We start from the raw sequence: 25,794 nt of genomic DNA on the forward strand, positions 1-25,794 counted from the left end.
TGGGGCGACCAGATGCAGGAATCATCCATAAAACGACTTCCGGGTCATGCATGCTACTCCAGAAGGCAATCCCGAATGTATTCATTGCTGGTGCAGGACACCCAGGCAGGATTTCAACACCTGCAGACTGTTTTGACAGATTCCCAAGATGAATGAATGGTTTATTGCCGATGAGATATAACACCCATTTCGATATACAAATTTAGTCTTGGGAATTGGCCAGGTCAGCCCATGTCGGAGTTTGAAAAATTTATCCATCCATCAGTGGATGATATCTTCACATCTGAACCAACTGTCATTGTCATTGCCAGTGTCATACTCCTGCATTAGCCATGCCTGAATTATATCCTTCTCCTGCATCTACTTCTGACAATCAGAATTCCCTCAATGAGTACCGGCCCCTCACTCTCACTCCTGCAGACATTTCAGCTACCATGTCAATGTCTACATCGTGCATCCATCTCCCAATATCAGGCGGAGGCTGCAAACAACAATCTTCCCCCATCGGCTCGGATCAGGCACTTCAAAGCCAGGCTGCAATGGAAGATTACTGTAAGACCCTGATGACACTGGCAGTTAATGCTGACATCTTCCACAGACTTTTGTCACACCCATCCTCCAGTACTCAGCTGCAAGGAACATCATTTCGGTCATTCCCAGCCCTATTGCTCATATTTTCCATTTGATTCCTGGTCACACCTGGAACATGGTTCTGGATCACATCTTTTCATATTATATCTGTTTGTTTCATGATGTCGCAGATCCCAGAGATCCATCCCAGATTGTATCCAGCTATGATACCCTATGGTAGATGGGAGAAACTGCAATCCTGAATGAACCATGGCAATGGGATCGGGTGATGACTTGCTGTATCTTTCACTACCAGAATTGGCTAGTAAGATTCTTATTCCATTTCCTTGATTCATGACTGATCTGTTCTAGGATGGCATTGATAATGATGGTCTGACAATTCCGGAGCAGGTGGATCATACCTCAGTTCCATCACTGATAGGACTGAGGTGGATTAGAGAACACCTCCTGACATTACTTGAGGAGCAACGTGAGGGCATCCGTGATAAGATGGCAGAGATACAAATCTACACTGTTATTCTAGACAGATTGAAGAGAGGCAGAGGAGAGTAGCTCTAGTTACTCAGTTGAAAATGTTGAAGTGCAAGTTCCATATGTGATTTTATGAGTACTGAAAATCACATGTAAATATTGAATATCTAACATAATGTTATATGGAGAGTCCCAAAATAAATGGTGCAGATGTTGATCATCATGTCCTGATCACCGAGGTCCAGATATTGAGTCCTGATTACTGAGATCTGATTATCAAGCTCCGAATATCAAATGCTGAGTTCCAAGCGTCAAGTACCGAGTATTGAATACTGAATATCAAATTCCGAGCTCCATATTTTGAGTCCCAATTACCAAGACCCGATTACCAAACTCCGAATATCGAGTTTTGAGTTCCAAGCGTCGAGTACCGAGCGTTGAGTACTGAATGTTGAATGCCAAATATCGCATTCTAAGTTCTGGATCTCAACTACCTACTCCTGACTCCCAAGATCCATCTACTGAGGTCTGAATATCAGGACCCAATTACTGACACCCGATTACCGAGCTCCGAATATTGAGGTTTGAGTTCCAAGTGTCAAGTACCAAGCGTCGAGTACTGAATGTTGAATGCCGAATATTGAACTCCGAGTTCTGGATCTCAATTACCAATTCCCGACTCCCAAAATTTAACTACCGAAGTCCAAATATTGAGACCCGAGTGCCAAGACCCGATTAGCGAGCTCCAAATAACGAGTGCCGAGGTCTGAGCATTGAGTACCGATGTTCGTGTTCTGAATATTGAATTCTGAGTTCCAGATCTCCATTACCGACTCCCAACTCCCGAAATCCAACTACCAAGGTCTGGATATTGTATCCAGATCACCAAGTCCCAATTACCAAGGTCCGGATATCAATTTCCGAGTTGGCTTTGATGAACATTGATAGGATCTGAGTCTAAATACAATGATAGCCTTCGCCTCAGTACCATTTTCAAATTTGTACAGCAGCATTAATACTTACATTTCTTTGCTTCTCTGTGCCCTTTTGACTTGTAGGTTCCTTTTGCAACAGATCATTCTTCTTAGTATTGCCTAGGGTAAGGTCGATGATATCTTCTGTCGCCTCCATACCATTTTCAAATTTGTACAGCAGCATTAATACTTACATTTCTTTGCTTCTCTGTGCCCTTTTGACTTGTAGGTTCCTTTTGCAACAGACTGTTCTTCTTAGCATTGCCTAGGGTAAAGTTGATGATATCTTCTGTGGTACTCCAACCCAGGGCTGGCCTTTTGTAACTGCGCACTACAACTGAAACCCCACTCCCTCGTGCTGAATGTGTTGGTGCTTGAGTGTCATCAAGAGAGATGGTTCGTACTTGGTATTCGAAAGCAGGTACTGACATGGGTAATTAGACTTTCTAGTTGTTTCATCTTCCACATGGTGGTAGGGTTCGTCAATCCACCCTAGCCCATCGGCATGAGGGAACCCTGGCATAAATATGAACAGAGTCCCTCATATACCATGCCCACCCAACCCTATCCCCCTCCACCTCATGAACCCCATGTCTGACAATCCTTCAGGAAAATCCAATCGTACACCCGGGATCATACCTGAACTCCAGCTGAAGGCTTGGCATGCTCATCCGAGCATTAGAATAATTTCCCACAGTGGTGAGAATATCGAAGCATTCAGGAATTGATAAATGGTCTCAATGATGTGGGGTTTGATGATTGGAAATGATGGATAGTGTGTTAAATACGGATGCCCAGTACTGGAGGATCTTGGACATTCTTGGCAGTTCCTTGCTTTCTGCCTTTTCTCCGAGGCTTAAAATGTTCATCACCCTGCCCAGTACTGCTCCAGATGCATGATCCTGAGGCGATGGCTGCCGGCCTCGCAATGACATTCAGGATTCCCTCGGACAATGGTCCCTTTAATGATGCAGATACCTCCGGGTCCAATAGATTCTATGGGATTGGTGAGTTAAACTACCGAAATCATCATCCTATCAAATCTTACCTTGTGCCCCTGTTGAAACCATGCTGGAGATAAATTGATGCACCCGGCAGGTAAACCAACATCTTCAGAGCTGTGTTTGAACCACTCTGGATTGGTTCACCAATTCCCATCGACCTTCACACTTTTTTCCAGACTCAGAGACAGCAAATCAGTGGCTGCCCAAATTTCCTTCTGTGGGTACCATTTGTTATTTAATATATATTGAGTAACAATGTATATCACACACCTGTGTTGTGGCTGTCAGGGCGTCTGGGAGGTACCATGTGATGATGGTGCTGGACACATCTAGAATTGTGGCGGGTATATCCATAAACCTTGTTTCCTCATGGTCAGGAGGACATCTCTTAAGCAATTTCTCCTCTTTCTCCTCATTGTGCCTGGTGTAAAGAGTAGATCTGGGCTGGGCTCTACAGAATGTGAGTCCCTAGTCCTGAGAGATGCAAGTATGCTTCATCCCAAGAGACAACCTAAAGAACTATCTTGATAATGCAAGGGAAGTCTTATACAGTCAGAGAGTAGACAAGATATTGGAAGTAAACCTTTCTAATGTTCGTCTGAAGTACCAAGATACTTGTCCGATGCAACTGAAAGTCATCCAAAGCTGTGACAGTGTTGTCCGAAGTAGCGCAATGCCTTCCGAGACTTGCGAGAGCTGTCCAAAGATCAATATATGTTGGTGTGTCAATGTGTTGGTATGTTGATGTGTCAAATAATAATATAAGACTTTGCAAATCGTCCATAGCCCGGAACGACACTAATCTATTGGAACTCAAGAATAAATGAAGTGCAGAATTGGCAGCAGTCTAGCCAAACAATTGTTCCGAATGAACTAAGATCAATTGCGCAGTTACGAATATACCAAGGTGACTCTACTAATTATGACTCGAAGTACGGGAAGTGAAGTGTAGTATCAGTAGGCAGCAAGCGAGATTATATCCTACTTCTGTGAGAGACCGGAATCCATAGGCGAAACTAGTAGTGAGATAAACAAGTCCAAACCTATGTAATAAGCCATGAGGCAAGCAGCAATCACTGCGGAAACGAGAAATTGACCAGACCCTATCTGGATGTGGTTAAGCCATCTGCCTAGATGCAATTCGTACTTAGTAGTCTATCTGTACTTGAACTAGACATGAGGAATTTGGATGTTAAAGATTTCAGACTTTGGAGCAAACCGGACCCACAGTTAGAGGCAACACCAGGTAAACATACCCAAACTAGAACTCAGACATGTGTTCTTACCATCAAACCATACACATCCAAGCAGGCTTCAAAACCAGACATTAACCATGGTCTAGGTACCCTCACAAGGTGTATCTGGACCTTGGGATAGCCCAAAGGGTCAAATCACCACAAAAAATCATTAAGTCTTTTCTTTACTACTTACTATTCACATCCAAATCATGCTCATGTTCGAAGACAACACTATACACCTCGAACTACCTCTCAAGTACCCAGAAATGATACAGGTCACATTTATTCCAGACTTACCTGTCCCTACCTGCCTGTCAATTGATTAGTATGTTGGTTTGTTGATATCTTTGCTTGTGCTCATTTTTGTCTCCAATCAGTGCCCTATTTTCTCGCAGGACATTCAATTTTTGCATCGTTGACAAAGCTTCTCAGATTACTCTGCCCACATGTCTAGGTCCGCTTTGGTTTGCTGATAAATTTGTTTTGGTTGGAGATCATTTCCAGCTTCCGCCACTAGTGAGTTTCTTTTGTTGCATATTGTGATCTCCCCTTTATGCATGTTCAGGTCTGCAATCCTGCTGTGTGAAAAGGTGGTCTGGAACTTTGATGATGATCCAACAGTTCCTTCTTGTATATTAGTTTCCACTACTCCACTATCTCCGCCAGATTTGCGATGCTGGATCTCATCTAGAACCCACAGAAATGTGTTGTACTATGGGTGATAAAGGTAAGCTGGTCCTGATAAAACTTGAGATCTTACATTTGGTGATTGCCACATGCCACTCATTGTCCACGGTCACATGACTGTTGGTTCAACTGGCCGGTTCAGTTTCTGCGCCTCACACCTTCCTTCTTTCTACTAAGTCCTTCTTTTCAGCACTATGACTAAGAATACTGCCAAAAAGCGAGCTGCCAGCGGTGTTGCTAGGCAACTCAGTGGACCTCTGGGATCGCTAGTTGCCTCTCCTCCTCCAGCAAGCCCAAGTAGTGAGGGGGAGGTTGAGGTAGTACAACCAGATGCCCACAGCTCAGTAAGTCCTTTCTTCATGCATTTATTGTTGCTAATATTTGTTAGTGGTGTCTTATTTGCCGTGACGGCGCCGAGGGGGACGTTGTGCTCTATGAGTGCAGTGCTTGCCCTTGGGTCATGTGTAGCAGGTGCCTTGATGTGCCGTCCGACTCTTGCAGCCTGGTGGCTCAACTGGACATCCTTTTTTGGTGCCTTAGCTGTCATACTGGGCGCACCCATAAGGTGCCTGCACCTTACTATGTGAGTCCTTTGTTTTATTTCATTTTCAATTTGAATAAAGCTAACTAATGACTACAGGGATTCTACAGAGGGAGCCTGCCAGCTCAAGGAGGAGAACCTGCTCTGCAGGGTTACCTTCAATTGAACGGCAGGTTCAAGACTGCATCATCTGCAGCATTGGCTGCTGCACCCATTGCTGTCATCCACTTCATTCTGGGTGGCAGTAATGAGGTTGTGACACCCGTTCCTCTGCTCTCTCACTATTTGGAGCACTGCTTTCCCAATGGTGGGTACATTTATATCGAGGTCCCATTCGACATCACCACACACAAGAGCATTCACGATTACATGCGCGCGCAGGATGCCCGCATCACCCAGCTCAAGTCTCATCTTGCGCATAGCAGACGTGTCTTGGCCTTCTTCTCCGATCACTCCGAGGAAGATAGCGGGTGGCTTTTTGCTGGGAGAGAGAAAGGTAAATTTGTCGCTATGAGCGTCTCTCAGGTAAGGTCTCTGTTATTTTGCATTTTTCTTGACTTATGTGATATTTGGTACTATCTACTGTCCTAGGCCCCTATTGCGGCGTCCTTGGTGGCGCCATCATGATGTTCCTAGTGTGCAGCTCGGTTGTGGCCCATGGTGACACCTTTAGTGAGCTCCAGGAAGCTCTACTCAACTACGGTGTCGCATCCTCCATCATATTCTCCACCAAACGCTTTCAGCCTCTGGTTGCCACCCACTTTTTGCTCTCTCTAGCGGAGCAAGTGATAATAGAGGACCTCGACATCTGCACTGCATTCCCTGGTCTTCTCTCCCTCTCCAGTCGCCTTGGACAACACAAGTTCCACATCGACAAACCACCTGGTTTTGTTGTCAATGCTGCTAAGACAAAGACTACTGGGTGGTTCCAGTCTCCTTCCACAATTTTTCCAGTTAAGTTAAGCACACAGGGCAAGCATCAGAGGAGTATGGATGGGGAAGGGTCTGCTAAGAGGATGAGGATTTGATTTATCTCACAAATAGTTAGTTTGGTAGATGTTCATTTGCAATAATTTGACTTGATTTTGTGTGCCTACAACGTGGTTCCAGAGTCATGTAATTGTGTTTGCAAAATTTATGTTAGAGTCATCAATGGCCGACTCTTTGCTATGTCACACATACCTTTCATACCATTGACCCTTTTCTCACACTAATCACTAAACTCATCATGGCTGAATGGCAGGTATCTTTTGAGGGCATACTTGCTCTCCATCAGACCGAATGTTTGGCTGCATCTCAGGACGCATGTCGAGGTATTGTGAGGACAGTCCAGGACCATATTATTGCCAAAAACAAATCACAGGATGAATTGGTTGAGTTATCAAAGGCATTGAAAAAAGTGTGATCAAATTTTTGTGTATTTAATAACTAATTTTACAGTAATACGAAGGCTATCAGGCGATACTACCTCCAATTTTTGACTGACGAGGATGACTTACGGCTGGAATAAAAGCTTTTAGGAGATGAGCCAGAGGATGAGATATCTACCTTGTCCCCCAAGGAAAGAGAGGCAGCAGCCTGTCCTAAGGATGCAGCCTTCTACAAGAAGGCAGTTACTGACTGGGACGTTGCCCAGAAGCTATTTAAGCAGGAGATTGACGAGTATGACAAGGAGGAACAAGCGAAGTTAGGGGTGAAGAATGAAATCAAGTATAGAACCAGTCATGCTAGAGATTGGTTCAAAAACATGACCCCTGCACAACAGAAGGAGGTTGAGAATGCAAGGGAAAAGTGAAATAGGGATGGTGCTCCTCTGGAATCCCAGACGATGTGAGTATCTAAAATAACTATTCTAATGCTCGGATTAACTGCCTTGGCAGGTATCGAAAGAGGTACCTCAAAAGAATTCTCGATGACTTCACTGAACAAATGTGTCGTACTATGGGATGTCAGGTTATGATCCTAGCTAGTCACAAGAAATCTGCTGACCAGACTCTAAATGTCATCGTGTGAGTGTATTTTTAGCACTTTGGTATTACGGTATAATGACACTTTGCTATTATTATTTAGTCATGAGTCGAAGCCTGTCAACAGTAAAAAACCCTTTACTCAGAGTTCATGAGGGAATAAGGAATGGATCTCTGAAGGGTTTGAAAAATTTGCAGAATGGTCTAAGTTAGAATTTTGTGAGTGTCTATTGTTCTAAGAATTTTACCTTATTTAAGAAAAATTGAGACCCGGATGAAAATGATGACCAGTCAACTGATGATGAGGAGGATGACGGCAAGGTCAGCCCACCTGAAGTCATTTTGGACAAAAAAGGGTACCCGAAGCTTCCCTCCTGAGCTGGAGTTAGCACCAGAGGGCAACAAGAATTGGTGCATCAGATATTCTGTGCATCATACAGTGAGTATTTGTCTGCTTCACTGGTTTTTGTGGAACCTATGATACATTATACAGAGGTCTTTACCGACACTAACAAACTGGTGCCTTGGCGCGAGGTGGTGGCAAAGCCCTTTCTCTACCTGGACCTCAATTCGATCCCAGAAGGCTTCATCTTGAGAGTTCCATCTCATATGAGGGCCCTGGGCTCACTGGCAGGCTAGGAAGGAGGAAAATAAGAAAATGGTGATATTCATTGCAGGTAAAATAGGTGATATGAGCAAGGAGCTCCTTAGGGACGCGGTTCCCCACCAGGAGAAAACGAAGAAGATGTATGTCAAAATTGAGCCGGTCAGTTCCTCCAAAAGCAAGTCGGGTGGAACACCATCTACGTCACGTAGGGCAAACCTAGTCAAGGGTGCAAATGAGTTGGCCGCAGCAGCTTCCACGGGTCGTACGACAGCAATGGCCAGCCGACCTTCAGGTGCTCAGGAGGGTGCTCCTGCAATGGTGCCTATGAAGGATCGAATCCCATTCTTGAAGTCTCTGAGCAGCAACAATGAATACCTTCTTTTAGTTGAGGGCATCAGAGACTTGGGCAAAGTATGCTGTCAATTGACCGAGTGATACTTCATACTGACTGAGTCCAGGAACCAAATTTTAACCAGCAAAAAGAATGGCCTGCCTGGGCAACTTGGTCCTGGGAAGAGTCTTACCTTCCGAATGATGTGCACTGTGTGGATGGTGAGGTGCAGAAGTTTTTAGAGACAGTTGCATCTATCAAGATCTCTGGCTTGCCATCCGCAATGCGAGTTACACTTGGTCTTGGATTGCTGCTTAGGGAGTGTAAGCGAGCCATTGAATATGAGGCTGATGAGGTCACCTTCCAGACTCCCAGTTACATTAGCACCTTGATCTTGGATATCAAGGTGCTTGACCTGGTCGTAGAGTCGGTTAACAAGGTCAGAGGCAGACTTATGCATCTACTGAAGTCGAAGGATGTTCAGCAGGAAAGTTCTATACTCAATAACACTGCTGGTGGAGGTGGACTTGGAGCTGAAGATGATGCTCATGATCACGAAGATAGTGTGAAGGGAGTTGTCGAGGCAGAGATGAGGCAGAAGCTAGCAGATGAGTTGCAGATGCTTGAGGAGAATACTTCCAGGAATGAGAAGTTGAAGGAGGAGAATCGGATGCTTGAGGCCACCATGAAGGAGCTGCAGGACACCAGTAGGCTCCTAGAAAACCAGGAGGAGGAGGACGAGAGGCGGTTAGCTGAAGAACAGAGAGTTGAGGAGGTGGAGAAAGATGAGGAGGGCAAGGAGGGCAAGGACATGGAGGTGGAGGTGGAGGTGGAGGTGGAGGTGGAGGTGAAAGAGAAAAAAAAGAGCCAAGTCCAGTGGTTCTCGAAAGCCATCCAAGAAGGTCAAGGTTGATATCCATCGATCCTCCAGATCTAGGCAGCCCACTAAGAAAGCCATGAAACTTTAGCATTTTATCACATGGCTCATGTTATATTGCTCACACCTATATCACCTTGTTGGTATCAATGTATATCAAATATAATGATATTTTGCTCTGTCTAACTGGAGATACATCTTAGAGATGTTTGATATCTGGGCAGTACAGGTCCTACACCTCTGGCTGGACAGGGTCTACGGGCCAGCTCCCTCTCATTTGATGTCTGGCCAGTACAGGTCCTACCCCTCTGGCCGGACAGGGTCTACGATCCAGCTCCCTCTCATTTGATGTCTGGCCAGTACAGGTCCTACACCTCTGGCTGGACAGGGTCTACGGGCTAGCACTGGTCCTATGTCCATAGCTGATACCTAGTATATAGCTAGTCACATATTACTGTACATGCCTCTATGTGCTGGCCAGTACCACATATATGTGAATTTAGTACAGCCGGCCAGCCTCTGGCTGCACAGCTTCTATGACCTTTTGGCATGTCCGGGGTACAGGTTCTATGTTGGGCTTTGACTGAACTATGTGGGAGACGCGAGGCTCTACAACAGCAGGAGACTTTAAAATCTGACTGTCCCCAGTCAGCACGTGTGCGCGTTCGCGCGCATGGACTTAGAGAAAATTTTGATGAGAGGTGTCATGTGATTGCGGTCCATATTCCAAAAATGAAGTGCTGGCAATCGACCTTGTGACCTCGAAAATTAGCGTGGATGCTGACATAATTGTGGTTAGCGCATTTAAAAGAGCACTATGTGGCAATGCATTGTTCTCTCATCTTTCGATTAACCACGACAATCCAATCATCCTTTTACTATGACCAACTTTGACTTATCTTTGCTTGACCCTCCTTGCTCACCTTTGCCTGAGGCTGAGGTGCCTATCGAGGCTGTGCTGGTGGTTGAGGAGCTGGCTCAGGAAATTCCTGAGGCTGCGCCTGTTGTCGAGTCCACTGGCGACCATGTCCTCCGCATTGGGAACGCGCTCCTTCCATCAGTGGGCATGTTGTTGGGCTCACGTCCAGAGCTCCTCCAAGAGCGTCTGGAAGATATTGAGTTGTGGCTCTGCGAGTGGGTGCACTTTGAGGTGAGTGGCACACGTCTTTTCGCGTCTTAGTCTTATTTACTGATTGACTGTACTAATCTTTATAGGCTAATGCGCACGTCTGCACGTGCGATGCGCTGGAAGCTGAGGTGCTCCTTCCTATCGGTGATGAGGAGAAGGAGATTCTGTGGGACCTTAACAAGTGGGTCGGAGTGGCAAGGAAAATGGTGAGCAGGTGGAAGGAGGTGGCAGAGAAGATTATGGCAGAGGCGCGCACGGCTCACGCAGCGAAGGAGAAGGGGAAGGGAAAGGAGAGGGAGGAGAACCCAGACATGTGTAGACCTGTGAGTGTCTTTTCGTTCTTTCCCTCGCATCTGGCTAACTTTTGATCTGCATTGACAGAAGGCTGGTGGGCATATGTCAACTGCACAGAAGACACTTGACCCTCCCTGTGAGAACTGCATGCAGCATGGGGTCAAGTGTTTGCAGGGCAAGAACGCGTGCTGTGGGCCTTGCGAATGCTCACACCAAGCATGCAACTTTGGTGAGTGGTCTTGTTATGTTAGTTTGTGAATGATCTAACATTTGTGATAGCTACCAAGCGCAAGGTGTCCAAGACTGCTGCAGTGCCACACGAGGTGCCTCATGTGGCCAAAGAGCGCATTCCGATGGTCGAGCTGACCACGGCTGATGATGCCGGCGACTCTGGCAAGTCTGAGGTGGAGGTCCAGGAAGTGCCAAAGAAGGTGTGCCCTGCACCCAGGCCGGTGAAGCCTTTGCCCGTGCGCACCACTGCAGGGCCTTCGAGGATTCACACTGATGATTCAGACGACAAGCACCTTCGCGCCGACAACAAGTGTCTTCGGGCAGACAACGAACATCTGCGGGAGGAGGTTGAGAAGTTGCGCAGTTCGCAGGACGACTACAACCAATTCATGCACAACCTGAACTATCAGGCGCGCAAGCAGCAACAAGAGCTCATCATGATGAGCAACCACCTTTACTCTTTCTCAGATGAATGGAGGGTGATGGGGCAGGAGATGGACGATTTTGTTGTGGGGCAGGAGTGTGCATGGAAGTAGATAGATGCTACTATACCCTTGTTCTTTTTCTTCTCTGCACGCCGCCTTCACACTTGTACTATACATTTATTCACCTGTGCGCAAATCACGCTTACTATACTTTTTCCTTGCATGCTGTACAATATAGTCGTTTCGCATCGTGCCAATTATAAGTCCATGTGATCTTCCCCTAAGTCCTAGTCCGGTTCCATGTCCATGTCCAAAGAGTCCATTGGGCCTGGATATCAATTAAATAGTACTTGTGAGCGAATGTGGTATAGTTAGAATGAAAAGGAAGGATAATTAGCGATATATGCGTGATTGTGTGAGCTTCGCGCTCGACTTGTCTTCTTTGTGCGACTGTCTGTGTCTATTCCTGCTGTGTGTCATATCCCGCATTCCGGACCTGGACGTATCACACACATCATTTCTGGATTTCCAGATCCGACCCGCGTCTAACTTCCGTGCCTAATCCCTTTGTATGTTCCTATTCCAGTTAGACTATATTATTTTCCGTACCTCATTTCACTTCCGCCTTTATTTTCCTCTGTTCTCATCTCCAGGTTCATTTACTATTTTCGATAGACTAGCGTTTGACTTTTCTATAACCTCCGTCCACAGCCTCACATAGCTTCGGACTGCGCTGGCTTGTCCTCCATTAAGTCCTCCATAGTATATAAACCCTGTAGAATCTATGTACATCTTTAGTTCGAATATTATCTTAGACTCTGCTCATTCTCCCCTCCGTTTGACTTGAGTTATTCTCTCGTCGACCTCCGCTAGTCTTAGGGTCGATCCCGATAGACTTATCACCTCTGCCTCTACCTTTGGTAGTCCTCCGCTGTTTCCTTTCTAGTTCGGCCATCGTCTGGATTAGTCTTATCACCTGTTCCCAAACATCCACCGGAATTCCTGCACATCGGACAATCGGAATCTGGACATCGTCCATTAGCCTTCGGAAGTTAGGGGCACGTACTCGGTGTAGCGATGGTCGTGGTGTTGGGCTCAAAACCACGTATTTCCATACTCGCGCCAACACCTGAAACATATGCGCACATGTCTGACGCACTTTCGCACATGTCCAAGCCACTCCGTATCGGATCTGGCACATCGGACATTCGGACATTGCATCGGCCGATCGCACTTCGCGCGCACTTGTCCATCCCGTGTCCTGTCCATCCGAACTAGCCTCACTAGGTGCATAGTTATTCCCGTGCACGTTTTCTGACACTTGTACCGCGTTATTACATGTCCGCAGCACCTCGTGTCTTATTACATAGGACATCAGACCCAAAATATATCGCTACTATCTTCGCCTGTAGTTTTCCAAATTTCTACATACTTACTTAAATACTCTGTAGTGACCCGTAGCAATCATCATCCAGGAGTTAGGAGCCGTTTCCTGACTCTGCGGATCACCCAGAATATTCTCGTAGTTCTTAGTTGCAATTGCGAAATATTACCATTTGTTCACTGTCATACTCCATCACTTGTTATACTTGCGCATACCGCTTGCAATCCAACACTCGTTATAAAGTTTCCAACCCATTATTGTGAAGTCTGAAAGTCCGAAATCTCAGACATCGCACTTTGGCTTTGGACATCAGATAAGTACCTTCGGACATCATTGGATTACCTTCGGACATTGTTTCGCACCATCAGACATTTAGTTATTTGCATTACTGACGCATTTTTACTACTAATACCAATTAGCAATCCCTTTAGGATCGAACGCACTTGCTCTGCAAGTATAGCAGCATAGGTCATGCTAAGATCTACCTAAATATTTGTTGTCTAGGTAGTACAATTTCTGCTGAGCCCAGCAGGAATCAGCTTTCTACATCGGGTAAGGGGCGCAGCGCACAAGCTGAAGCCAAGCCCTTCGGATTGAACCTTTGAGCACAATCTTAACACTGTGAGTGATTATAGTGATCAGGTATAGTCTACATAAAATGTGCGTGGCACGGCTTCACGCATTCGAAATAGAAGGTCTATGTGGATGGTTATGCGCACGTGAGTCAATTAGGAGAACCTATCTGTATATACTGTTTTGGGTATTACGCGTGATGCACGCAATATAATAGAGTCTGTTTGTGTTATGTTCAGTGAATGCATGGGTTATATGCGAGATGCAAGAGAGAAACTGAGGTCACCAGACAAAACCCGGGGTGAAACTGAGAGTAAATACTTCTAGTGAGACTGTGTTTTTGTGTTTTCTTTATTTTTGCGATGTTTTTGTTATTGTGATTGCGGTATGATATGTACGAGGGCGAGTGTCAAGAATTTGGGAATGCGGGGGTGCGGATATGAGAGTACACAATGAGCGAGCCTCCGCACGCTATTTGTCCTGCGCGCGCTCGGGTTCATCTTTATCGGGTTCTATAGTTTTATTAGCTTCCAAGTGGTCTATACTTTTGTTGTCTGTAATTGGCGCGCGCACCATGCTATAAGGTCAGCGGTGGTAAATGCGCCTTGGCTCGGCTCGGCAAAGGAGCAAGAAAGGTAGCTTCAGCTAAATCAAACGGAAAAATAGGCTCAACGCCATGAACCATGAAATAAGGTGAAAGGCCCGTCACGTAATGAATAGTCATGTGCTCAGCCCAGAAAACAGAATGAACAACTTGATACCATCGCGAGTCATCACCGTCGCAACTTTTGATGATGGCCTCCCGGACATCCCAGTGTCGTCTTTCAACTACACCGTTCACCTGCGAGTTATACAGTGAAATGCGAATCAGGTGAATCCCGTACTTTCGTGCGAGTTCATCTACCACGAGTCTATACGCGGGGCAGTTATCGGTCACGATCTCAGTGATTGGACCCCATCTGCAAAGGAGTGATTCGAAAATGAAAGCAGTTAGCATTTTGGTATTCTCTTTGTGCAACATGCACCATTTGGGGTACGACATTAGTGTGCAGCGCGCTTGCACAAGATACTCAAATCTGCCCACTCTGGGCATCTTCATCGTGTCAATGTGCGCTTTGCAAAACAAACCTCCTGGTATCGGAACCGTCGGTGGGATATGCAAATTTCGCATCTTGTGAACCTGACAATTGTGGCACGTTCACGCGTACCACTTAATGTCTTCGATGATGTGCAGCCACCAAAAGCATAGTAGCAACCACACACGCGTGGTATAAACACCTTTATGTCCCAGATCATCATGCACTTCCTTAAGAAGGCAATATCGCTTGCGCGGCGGTGCTACTAGCTGGTGCTTTCTGTGGGGTTCTCTTCACCAGAGGTTGCCCTCGAGAACAAAGAAACATGTGGCATAGTTGATGAATGCTGCAAATTCGTGATCTGAAAGGTCAGCAGGTCTTTTGCACGAAATGAGAAACTTTTTGGTTAAGACGAGCAACATGTCTAATGCTTGCGCGGCCTCTGAGCGAGGGATGATTGGCTCTGGTTCTTCTTCCAGCGTGACATCTAGGAAGACGCGATGTACTGGTGCGCGCAAGTCAAAAGACATGTGTGCATTCTGATGCGCATGGCGGATGAGTTTCACGCAACTGCTCACAATGTGTTGCATTCTATCGTTTAGTATTGTGACTCCAAATGAGTACACGCAATCTATCCAATCTTCGTGGTCATCGTCCTCCTCGAGAGGATCCTCATCAGCGAGTGGCCTCCTTGAGAGACCATCAACGCCTTTGTGTTTTGTTGTGGATATGTGAATGAGTTTGAATGAAAATAATAGAATGCCCGTGATCCATTGATTGATGGTCGTGTTAGGTTGCAGATCCGGATTATTGATCATACCTTTGATATATTTTGCATCAACTTCAATGGTGAGATTCTTGACTCCGAAAATGAATACGTGAACTGTGTGAAGCGCATGAAAGAGTCCATAGAGCTCTAGCTTTGCTTGCGAGTATCAGCTTTCCACCTCGTTCAGCACTATGCTGCCAAAATGATTAGGATATTGCTTGCCATCTGCGCCTACTTGCAACAGAATGAACCTGATCGCAATGTTGGATGTGTCAATGGCGAGGATGATTTCGCACTCATTCTTATAATTGAGGCAGCAAAGAGCGGGAGACTCTAATACTGAGTCCTTGAGCATCTGATACAATTCACGTTCTTCAGGTCTGAAGACGAACAGAACATCTTTCCTGGTGAGATTAGTTAGTGGGCGCGCCTTGCACACAAAATCATGGATGAAAATGCATAAAATGCCGCAGGTTCCCGAGAAACCATGGACTTGCGACTGCTTGGTAGGCTCTGGCTAATCTCGTATCTTCTGGACTTTAGTGTCTTTGGGTATGCGACCCTCGAAAGTACACTTATGTCCGATGATGACTGCGCTCGGCATGGCGAGAACAAACTTTGTCGTGCTGACTGTAACACCGACATTTTTGAGCCGCTGTAAGATGCAATGCATGATGGTTAGATGCTCCCAGATGAAGTGACACATGCCGGGGTTTTCAGGTATGGTCTCATAAGTACCGTCTGCGAGTTCATATTGCGTCTCAATGGACTTTTTTTTTAAAAAAAAAAATCCAATTTCTGTCCATTTGGGGTGTGGTACCCTATGTAGGACAATACTAACTAGGAAAGGGGGACACCTGTGTCCCCCACTGCGTCTTTGCAAATGCCCTGGTGAAGGGTGACCTCCACCAGTCCGCCATTCCTGCCGGCTGTTTTAGATGCGCAAGTCTTCCAATCCGCGGGACCATTGCTGTGCAGTTCGTGTTGAAAGGGTCCCTGGCGTGTGCTGAAGATGATACAAGTACTCAAGTCGCTATGTGACTGTGTACGGTGGTAATGATGGAGTGCGGTGCTGAAAGAAAAGGAAGGTGGGGAGGGTGTTTTACAGGTGCATATGGACACACTGATTAGATGAGTGGGCGTCACTGTATTTGTTCAAGTCTAGCCTCTCCCTCGATCTCTAAATCAACATCCTTCTGAACTACCATCTGAACTTCTCCTTGAGTCCTACTTCCCTTCATTGATGAGTGATGCTTCGGAATCTCATCCTGTAAAATAAAGGCTACATCGCCTTGGAAAATCTGCGCTGCATTAGATTCAGTAAGGTGTTTGACAAAGGGGGGTACTGACATGTTGCGAATTGTCACTGCATTGAGCAGCTGCAAGTCATGAACGAGGCGAAGCAATTTGCCGTCTTTCTTGACTACACGAAACCAGCACAAGCGATATGCGGCCATTGAAGCCTCGTATATGCCCGACGTGATTTTCTCTTTAATGATGCACATGACTTCATCTATTGTCAACGGCAGAACCGGTGTATTGCATTGCAACCATGGGAACCTCACAATACCCAATTTATTTCGCATTTTTGGCCATGCTGTGGGAATTTCCCCAGAACACTTAAAAATAGATTGCTCCTCAAATCAGGGCCTTCCCACATTATTCCCACACTCCGCATTTTTCGCATTTTTGGCCACCTACTGTGGGAATTACCCTACAACACCCAAAACATCACCCAATATGGTACACCCCACAATTTTAGTTATTCCCACACCCTCCACACATCATTGCAGCTTCACCACCACACCACAATAGCTCCCCCTGTATATATAAGTAGTAGTTTAGTACATATGTGTATAATATAATATAATAGACCACTTTTTTTGTTTGTTTGTGTGACTGCTCCTCCTCCAGGGGCAATTCAACATAGGATAGGGTACAGAACACTTTCGCACTTTTGCCCCTTTGGTGGAAAAGTGTTCCATGATATTCAGAACATGTTTATGAGCATATATGAGTAGATTCCCATCTTTATTTGACCCCCTGAAGCGTCTGACATCAATCAATATGGCATATATGCAAGAAAACACAGAATATGTTCCCATTTGATCATTTATAGGTGAACAGACTTGGTAAAATTATTCCCAGCATCTATTAAACAATAGGAACAATGTATCAGGAGCCCAGGACCATAGGATCACACCCTGTTGCATGGTGTACCCCCCCTCTCCTTGTGGTTTACCCCCTGTGAAAATTTATTCTGTAGGACCGGACCTCAATTAATGTAAGGAGTCTATTTCTATGTATATTTACAGTAGATATATTATATAGCTGGCGCAGGACACACATAGGATCCTTCTACAAGAACAAAAACATAGAAAATCACATTTTTGACACTTTTGATGTTTTTAATTGCCTTCCTCTTGCATAAATAATACAACCTGTTCATATATCATTATAATATCATATATAATTGCTTTTGATGACATGGATCAGCCATCAATAGGCCGGAGTTTTGAGCTAGTGTAGATGCTTGTAGGGTTGGACAAGGGTATGGGTGACCCCTGGGGGCCATGGATAAGGGTATCCAGGGGTATGGGTATGGGTAGCAACAGTATGACCCACATACCACTGGACTATTTATAGGTACCTTCAGACTGTATGGTAGCACAAACCTTAATGTCTTAACTCTAAATGGATCATATCACCTCATGAATTCATTTACCACATCTTACCAACATTTCGAGTCATGTTATCCAAACGGACTAAGAAGCCCAAGGAAAAACTTCTGGCAATGGCTGCTGAGGGCCAAAACAAGCGGAAGGCAACAGACAATGCTTCTAACACTATTGTTGCACCTAAACATAACAAAATACATAACAAAATAGCATCATCTGTCAACTCAGAACAAGCTACAAAAAGTCCATCCCCAGGCCCAACTTCCTATTTAGCCACAGTACGGACTGAAGAAGAGGAGGCATCTCTCACAGATGCCATTGAAATCCCTGATGATGATGCTGAAAAGGCCAAGGAAATTTCAGTAGAAGATATAGCAGAATCCTTGGAGGCTGAACTAGGTAGTGTTTGATTTCTAAACTCATTAATCAGTACTAATTACAAATGGCTACAGAAAGACTCATGAAGGATTGGGTCTCACCTATATATGCTTTTTTCACCTGACACCGGCAATCAAGTATCACAACCAGCGCTGCTGCCATGTTTTCAAATGTGCAGCCCATGGCTGCAACCACAAAGTTCGGTGTTACCTTAATAAGAAAGACACAAAGTCAACAACCAACATGCGTAAGCATGTGAAGAGCTGTTGGGGTGATGCAGCATTACAAGCTGCAGTTGATTGTGGCAACACAAAAGCAGCACATGATGGGCCAATCAAGAGTCTGCTTGAAACAGGGTCAATCAAAGCTTCATTTGATCACAAAGGCAAGGGAAAAATTACTTACTCACATCAGCAACACACATGAGCAGAATCCTGGTGTGTAACATCACTTGCTACAAGGGTGCCACTAATCCACAGGTAATAGTGCCGAGATTGTGTGATGGGTTTCAGAGAGGCTGCAATCCTTTGAGATTGTCAAGGATCGAGGATTCATCTCTTTAATGAAAATGGGATGGCCAGAATACATACCTACACCGAAAACTGTTGCGTGAGATGTCAGGTTGGTGTTTGTTAAATCATGGAGACATATAGCAAGAATGCTGCAGGTGAGAGTCATCAATGTTGCGCAAATAATTTTGAAGGAATAATATTACTTACTAGGACTATACTGGCAAGCTGAACTTCACGACCAATGCATGGACTTCGCCAAACCATCGTGCATATGTCACAGTATCCGTCCATCTTGAGCACAAGGGACAGCCGCTATCCATGATCCTTGATATTGTTGAGGTTTTGAAGGTAAAAGTAAACAGAAATATAGACATACCTCCCACTGACTAGTTATAGTCACATACAGGTGCGAATTTGGCCGAAGTGTTTGCAGAAATCCTAGAAGAATTTGGAATATCAGATAGGGTATGAAACTCGAATATCAGCACAGAAAACTCACCTCACAAGGACATGCAGATATTAAATGTCGCAGCAGACAATGCATCATCAAACGACACACTTGTTGCAAAGCTCGCAAAGATCCTTCCAAGTTTTGGTGGCAAAACGAACCAAACACAGTATTTCTTGCACATAGTTAATCTAGTGGCAAAGTCGTTACTCCATGAGTTCAAGAAAAAGGGAAATGAGTTGTGTGATACTGTGGAGGAAGGCTCACTCACCGAAGACAAGGAAGACAAGGAAGATCTTCCAGAGCTTGAAATGCAGGAAGATCCGAGTGGTGTTGATGATGAAGGTGATAGAGATGATGATGAGGATGGGTGGGTTGATGAGGCTGCATTGTTGAGCGCAAATGAGCATGCAGAGCTGATGCACAGTATCCATCCAATCAAGGTGGTATAGATTAAGGTGAGTATGAATCACTTACCTTGCCATGCATCTCATGCCCTTGCAGCTTCGCAAACTCGCATACAAAATACTTCACTCCACCACCATACTCCTTCCTGCGTGGAAATCAATCCTTGAAGATCTGAAGTTAGCTGTGAGAATCATGCCACATGATGTATCTACACAATGGAACTCCACTTATGATATGCTGAACTTTGCTCTCAAATATCGGAAGGGCATTGATGTGATTACAGATAAAAGAAAGCTTGGACTAGGTGAGTATGAATTAAAGCCTAATGAATGGCTGCTTGTGAAGCAGCTGTGCAATGTACTCAAGGTATGTGATCATTGTGATGTGACACGTCACATGCCAACTTGAGCTAATAGTAACATTTACCTTGTAACAGATTCTCAAGGACGCAACACTCTTCTTCTCTCGTTCAATGCCGAATCTCGCCATGGTGATTCCTGCTATGGATCACATCGACCATGTCTTCACCAGCGCCATCATCAAGAAGGAACACCTTGACCCTGTAATCTGTGCAGGTCTCAGACTGGCCAAGCACACTCTCAATTGCTATTACTTGCTCACTGACGCATCCAAAGCCTATCACATTGCAATGGGTATGTGGTCTGTATGTTTTTTTACATATATTCACTCATTTTATTGTAGTACTTCATCCCCGCCATAAGCTAGCATATTCCAGATCTGCAGGCTGGCCACAAGAGTGGATTCACACTGCAGAGAAACTCATTCATTTGGAATTCAAACAGTCATATGGTTCTCGGCGCGCAGTAGACATTGAATCCAATGAGCCCGCAGTGGCTGATAATGTTGATAAGGTGTGTACCGACCCTTTTGCTTTTGTTTTGATACTAATTTATTTGAACACTCAGGATGATGAATCAGGCAACATTTTTGACCGGCTCCCCGCACTTGCACATGTCAAGATGAGTGGTGAGGAACTCGAAAACTACCTTAAAACTGACATTGAAGACATCGCAGATCCAATCACCTGGTGGCATGGACACCACAAGACCTACCCTCACCTTTCCCACATGGTGCTTGACTATTTAACGATTCCAGGTATGTTTTGTTTTAATTGTTGGTGAATTCAGTTTTAATTATATTATATTAGCAACATCTGTCGACGTTGAACGAATATTCAGCCGTGGACGCCTGCTCCTGTCACATGTCTGAAATCAGCTCTCAGCTCAGTCCACCCACGCTCTACTTTGTGTTGGACTATGGAGTCAATTATGGTTAGTGAAGGACAAGGATATTAGCGCCGTGGCTAGTCTGCCCGAGGCTGATGCATAGGACAAGGCACTCAATAACGAATGGGATAGCATTATATTACTAGCACGGGTAGCAGAGGTACCCATTGTACCCACTACCTGTTTGTAACCCTTACAGTGACCCATACCCCTCAGTACCCTTGGGTGTAAGGGTATGGGTAGTTTGCAGGTACGGGTGTGGGTTTGGGTGATCATACCTGTGGGTTTACCCATGTCCAACCATAGATGCTTGCTCTTTCTACTGATAAGAAGCCCATACTTTCAAACCATTGAAATTTAATAATCAGACACCTGGAGTAGATTTCAGATACCTTCACTATCATATATCTAAATTTACAAAACAATCCAACAATTATTGAGTGCTGAGGAAGTGAAATAGATAAGAAATTGAGTGTGGGAAAAGTTCAAATGCCCAAAACATCGAAAATGGTCAGTTGAGTACACCTATGATTCCCACATATCTGAATTAGTAAAGTGGGCACTCTCTCTGCCACTTAATTAAGCTTATTTGCATTGGTATCAAGCACCGGCGGTGCGCCCCAGCTGGTTTCAGTCACTTGTGAGTGTTTTCTCAAACAGCCTTGACTTCTCTTTCCAGTATGTCTTTCCCAGGCTTATTTTGGCAGTCACACTGATGCAAACACCTGCCAAACAACGTGCTCACACCAAATTTCACCATTTCTTCCAGCATTTTTTGGTGGTACATGCAGACTATAGACCTATCTCTATTCCTTCATCAACAGACTGAATCTGGCTCTGCTTCCAACCTGCTCGTTGCTGCTAATACTCACTACAGTGACTATACATCATGCATATTCCATACACAAAGACTATACACCAGTCTCTGTTCCTACATCAATGGACCAGATCTGTCTCTGCTTCCTGCACACATAGCCCCCACAGCAAATCAACAAGGTAACATGCAAAACTTCATAACCTCCTTGTTGCTGCTAACACTCACTACACACCTCTGTTCCCCATGCCTGCCAGTCGCAATTCCCTGGGTGGCGTTTCAAGACGATGCATTGTTCATGTTGGTGGTGGGGGAAAAGTCAAAACACTGCATGCTGGAGCCATTTGCGAATGTGAACAGGATGCACGTGAAGTGCGCTCCACTCTCCTCAAAAGTATGTCCCATTCATACTTCCATTAAGTTTCTCCTAATGCCATCTCTCAGAACTTTATTTGGTGGAGCGCAAGCATTTGTTAAGCACAGAGAGTGGTGGACCGAGCATGATGTTGCAAACACCATCCGACAATTTCAACCTCACTAACTTCTCAACTTATTTCATGGATGCAGATTCTATGGTCCCTCCTCCCGGTGAGGAAGGGTTCTCAGTCAGCCATGCTAGAGATGAAATTTCACTCTACCAGGAGCTCGAGACACTTACAATGACGAAAACACAGTATTACTTTGTCTATCTCTGCATACGATCTCCTCTTACTAAATTGATGAATAGATGACTTGACACCCGCAATCGCAGCGGATGAGTGGCACATCAAGTCACAGAGTGGGCATCACAATACAATGATCTCACAGATGCTTTCTTGGCATACAAGCAAGACTGCACTCCGCCTCCAATCTCTGACAACGAGTCAGAGAATTTTACCATTGAAGTTGTTGATCTTTTTGGTATGCTGTCTATTACAGTAATGTTCGCACATCTAATGTTCTCTTAGAGCATCGCGTCCAAACTTTTAGATCCCTTTCTCCATTCATCAATGTATCCTTACTTTGTTATGGCTGCATAGGCAGTTCACCTATTCGCCCAATGGTTGCGATTACCATTTGTACCCTTGATATGTTCCGACAAAGTCATCAGGTATGCCCAAGATTCAGTATTCACGCTGCAGCAAAGATGCTTTGTTTCATGCATGATGTTAGTGTTTTGTCACCCTCTTGTACATATTCTTAGATTGCCCTAGCTTTGTCATTGTCAGCACCTAGCCGAACAGATGTGCACTGCATTTGATGTCTATCTTGAAATACATTGTCGCATCTTCGCAAGATTGGCGATGTTTGACTTCTCACTGAAGCTTTTGTCTAGAATAGCTGTAGTTAGCGATAAACACAGTAGTCATACTATGAGGAAAACTTACTGGCATTGTTCTGGATGCCTTTGAAGTGCATATAGGCATGCCAGGCACTTGTCTTGTTGCATTTGCAGTGGTGGACAACAGAACCAAGTGATAACCTCTCAAGATAGCAGCATCGAGGTTGTTTGAACTTAGACACCAAATCTGTGGCCTTTGCATTAATGTAATTGAGAATGGCTTGAACCTCTTGGTCCTCATCAAGGCATTTAGCCTGTTGTCGCTCTGTTAGTTGCTGACATACTTCTTTCAATACTTTGACATATGGGGTGTATGTTTGAGGAACTAACCAGCGAGGATTGTGCGAGCGAGCAGTTCCTGGGAGCACCATCACAGTAATTCTGACAGGGAATGAGGTGACAGGCTGAGAGGTCAAATAGCATTTTCAACAATCATACAAGGCCAGATTAAAAAGAATGTTACAAAAAGTATTATGAGAGTGACACCTGAGAATCAGTCAACATAGCATTTGCAATAGCCTCCACATGCTCCTCCGAGATCTCAGCAACCTCCTGCAATTTCAAAAACCACTGCTTCAGAAGGTAATCTTTGCTGATTGATATGCAGACCCAATGAAAATGATCTGGGTAGCCTAGCTCTTCTAGGACTACCTCTGTTTCATTCCCAAAAGGAGCAAGCACCAGCATACTATAATGCCACAAATCAGATGGGGACCTAGCAGTGATCAACGTGGGTGTGGGTAATTCAAAGGATGTGCTTTTGCTCCTGGTAGGAGTTGTAGGAGGGTAATGTCTCCAGGCCTGGTCACTTGTTGAAGGAGGGTAACATTTATCGTCACTGTTTGACGGAGGGTGGCGTCTCTCAGCCTGGCTGCTTGAGGACTGGTTGCAAATGGCAGGGGTCACTGGCTGAGTGACCGATTAGACCATAGTTCCACTGTGAAAACAAACTTAAATTTACCTGACATGCACTGTGATCCTGTGCTAATATGACAGCCCTCCCACTCAGTCCCTCTTTGCGGACCTGATAACCCTTGCTCTCCTGAGTATGCGATAATCGGATCTGAGTTGGCTTCCACATAATTCTGCTGTCATAGGATGGCATATATGATAAGATATTGGAGTTTGAAGTCATGAGACCTTCTAAAGAGCCTCGAGGACATCCATAAAAAGTGAAATGCGCCAATGATGGTAAAACAGGTGAGGGAATAAGAGGCACAATTTCAACTTGTTTGCCTTTTGATGTTGTCTTGCCTTTTGAAGGTGTTTGAGAGACTGGGCTGCTGCCTTTCCAATTGTTGTGAATACGATTTTCTGTGAAGGCTTGGGCCAAAGGTGTCACGTAGTCAGCAATGAAGAGTTGAGAAATTTGAGCAACGACCGAGTGAAGCTCACAATGCTCCGAGAGCACTTTGGGATTGATATAGATTTCAGCCTTGAGGTTCTCAGGAGAGATGTCCAAGGCTGGAGGTGTAGCACCAGGATGATGCAGGACAATTGTTGAACCACCTGTCAACCTATCTAAAGTGGTGCACTGAACATACAGTTCAGTGGAAGGAAAGGTCTGAATATGAGATGACACTTGCCCGGTCAAATATAGTTTGCAATATCTGCTCTGCATGAATCGCTTGAGCTCGCCAATTATTAAGCCTCTGCTACTCTGTAACTGTCTGAGATATAGAAAACCCAGTGAGATAGTGTTCGCTAGTAAGTGGATGAAAGCCTTTGTTTTGCTCTAGATGCCCGTCATCATTGTGAAATCTGTGAGTACCAAAGATAAGAGTGCTGAGTTCCAGTGACAGTCGTATCCAGAAGATATTCAGGGCAAGGAAATAGAACCTTGCACTCTTCAAAGCCACCAACTGTAGGAGATCTGTTGTATGTAGAGGACTTCCAGTCTAACAGGTTAGAGGACACACTGCAACAATAGAATGACTTAATATTGTGCTGTAATGATACAGTGACTCACTCTATCAAGTACTGATTTATATACCACAAATCTGCATTGTAAATCCTCACTTGATATTAGCATACTGTCTGAGTTACTGAATTCAAATATGTGCAGCGCTCCAGATGTTTCATTTTCATGGTCCAATGACACAATCCAGCAAAGGCATATTGCAATCTATTACAAAACAATGGTATTACTATTCTGCAAGTTCTAAGTCCACACGGTGATGATCTAGTCCCTCAATGTAAGCTTGTACGTCTTCCAACTGTTGCCCAAGCTCTGTGTCATCTCCATCTCCATCCTTTCTATCCTGTTCATGTGGTACAGCTTCATAGGGATAAGCGCACACAACATCAACCCGACCTACATGAGTGCCAGGACTCTTTGGCCCACTGTAACCAGGAAGCTGCATAATCTGCGGCATGTGCCAAATGTGACATGCATTGATGGACCGAAGCTGTGTCCAGCGACGCCAGAGTTCAGCTGCAAGGGGTGGGTCATTGGACTGAAGTTGTGTGATGGTGCGGGGATAATCAATGGCATCATCTTGCATCTTTGTGAGTAATCGTCCAACCTTGACATTCAGCCAACGAATCTCTTCATTAGCATGCTGGTGCTCACAATATTGTGTAGACATGTGTCAGTAAGATGGGTTGGTCCATCTCTTCGACTGGATCTTCCCATCTGTTTCACATAGCAAATCAAATTCGGCAAGGAAAGAATACTCTACGATCTGGTCCCATTGTAATGGGGGGCGGGGAGGGCTTAGGAGAGCAGCATATTTGTTGTATCGAGTAAGGGTGTTTCAAATTGCATTTGCACAACTTTTAAATGCAAAGCTTGTAACCTACGAAGACAAGTGTTAAAA

General features: G+C 45.0%; 6 protein-coding genes across 6 annotated transcripts; 3 read left to right on the forward strand and 3 right to left on the reverse strand.

Annotated features, from left to right (window-relative positions):
• Positions 1-332: 332 nt before the first annotated feature.
• EDB93DRAFT_1248496 (uncharacterized protein) lies at positions 333-1,143 on the forward strand (the record flags this gene model as incomplete). Its single annotated transcript, XM_041452720.1, has 3 exons — positions 333-552; positions 599-621; positions 943-1,143. The coding sequence occupies 3 exons, from the start codon at positions 333-335 to the stop codon at positions 1,141-1,143; spliced, it is 444 nt and encodes a 147-aa protein (XP_041309838.1).
• A 654-nt stretch (positions 1,144-1,797) lies between these two features.
• Positions 1,798-2,467, reverse strand: EDB93DRAFT_1102431 (uncharacterized protein; the record flags this gene model as incomplete). The annotated part of the gene is made up of 4 exons (XM_041447208.1): positions 1,798-1,926; positions 1,963-2,019; positions 2,086-2,187; positions 2,231-2,467. The coding sequence occupies 4 exons, from the start codon at positions 2,465-2,467 to the stop codon at positions 1,798-1,800; spliced, it is 525 nt and encodes a 174-aa protein (XP_041309839.1).
• A 349-nt stretch (positions 2,468-2,816) lies between these two features.
• EDB93DRAFT_1102432 (uncharacterized protein) lies at positions 2,817-3,679 on the reverse strand (the record flags this gene model as incomplete). Its single annotated transcript, XM_041447209.1, has 5 exons — positions 2,817-3,032; positions 3,085-3,107; positions 3,207-3,255; positions 3,311-3,461; positions 3,624-3,679. The coding sequence occupies 5 exons, from the start codon at positions 3,677-3,679 to the stop codon at positions 2,817-2,819; spliced, it is 495 nt and encodes a 164-aa protein (XP_041309840.1).
• Positions 3,680-4,487: 808 nt separating this feature from the next.
• On the forward strand, positions 4,488-9,324 carry EDB93DRAFT_1102433 (uncharacterized protein; the record flags this gene model as incomplete). Its single annotated transcript, XM_041447210.1, has 19 exons — positions 4,488-4,603; positions 4,656-4,732; positions 4,783-4,794; positions 4,844-4,908; positions 4,945-5,005; positions 5,143-5,309; positions 5,354-5,436; positions 5,506-5,548; positions 5,606-6,002; positions 6,098-6,509; positions 6,750-6,819; positions 7,020-7,297; positions 7,387-7,515; positions 7,577-7,599; positions 7,630-7,692; positions 7,742-7,794; positions 7,829-7,912; positions 8,108-8,491; positions 8,539-9,324. 19 exons carry the CDS (start codon positions 4,488-4,490, stop codon positions 9,322-9,324), a joined length of 3,303 nt encoding a protein of 1,100 aa, XP_041309841.1.
• Positions 9,325-10,168: 844 nt separating this feature from the next.
• Positions 10,169-11,478, forward strand: EDB93DRAFT_1102434 (uncharacterized protein; the record flags this gene model as incomplete). Its single annotated transcript, XM_041447211.1, has 4 exons — positions 10,169-10,438; positions 10,504-10,740; positions 10,799-10,940; positions 10,991-11,478. The coding sequence occupies 4 exons, from the start codon at positions 10,169-10,171 to the stop codon at positions 11,476-11,478; spliced, it is 1,137 nt and encodes a 378-aa protein (XP_041309842.1).
• Positions 11,479-22,897: 11,419 nt separating this feature from the next.
• Positions 22,898-25,563, reverse strand: EDB93DRAFT_1102436 (uncharacterized protein; the record flags this gene model as incomplete). Its single annotated transcript, XM_041447212.1, has 10 exons — positions 22,898-22,974; positions 23,022-23,379; positions 23,462-23,663; positions 23,691-23,884; positions 23,937-24,496; positions 24,747-24,848; positions 24,895-24,922; positions 24,945-25,020; positions 25,124-25,236; positions 25,294-25,563. The coding sequence occupies 10 exons, from the start codon at positions 25,561-25,563 to the stop codon at positions 22,898-22,900; spliced, it is 1,980 nt and encodes a 659-aa protein (XP_041309843.1).
• Positions 25,564-25,794: the final 231 nt, after the last annotated feature.

The sequence above is a fragment of the Suillus bovinus genome, assembly GCF_016758785.1.
Source record: "Suillus bovinus strain UH-Sbo-P2 chromosome Unknown EDB93scaffold_14, whole genome shotgun sequence".
NCBI classification, from domain to species: domain Eukaryota; kingdom Fungi; phylum Basidiomycota; class Agaricomycetes; order Boletales; family Suillaceae; genus Suillus; species Suillus bovinus.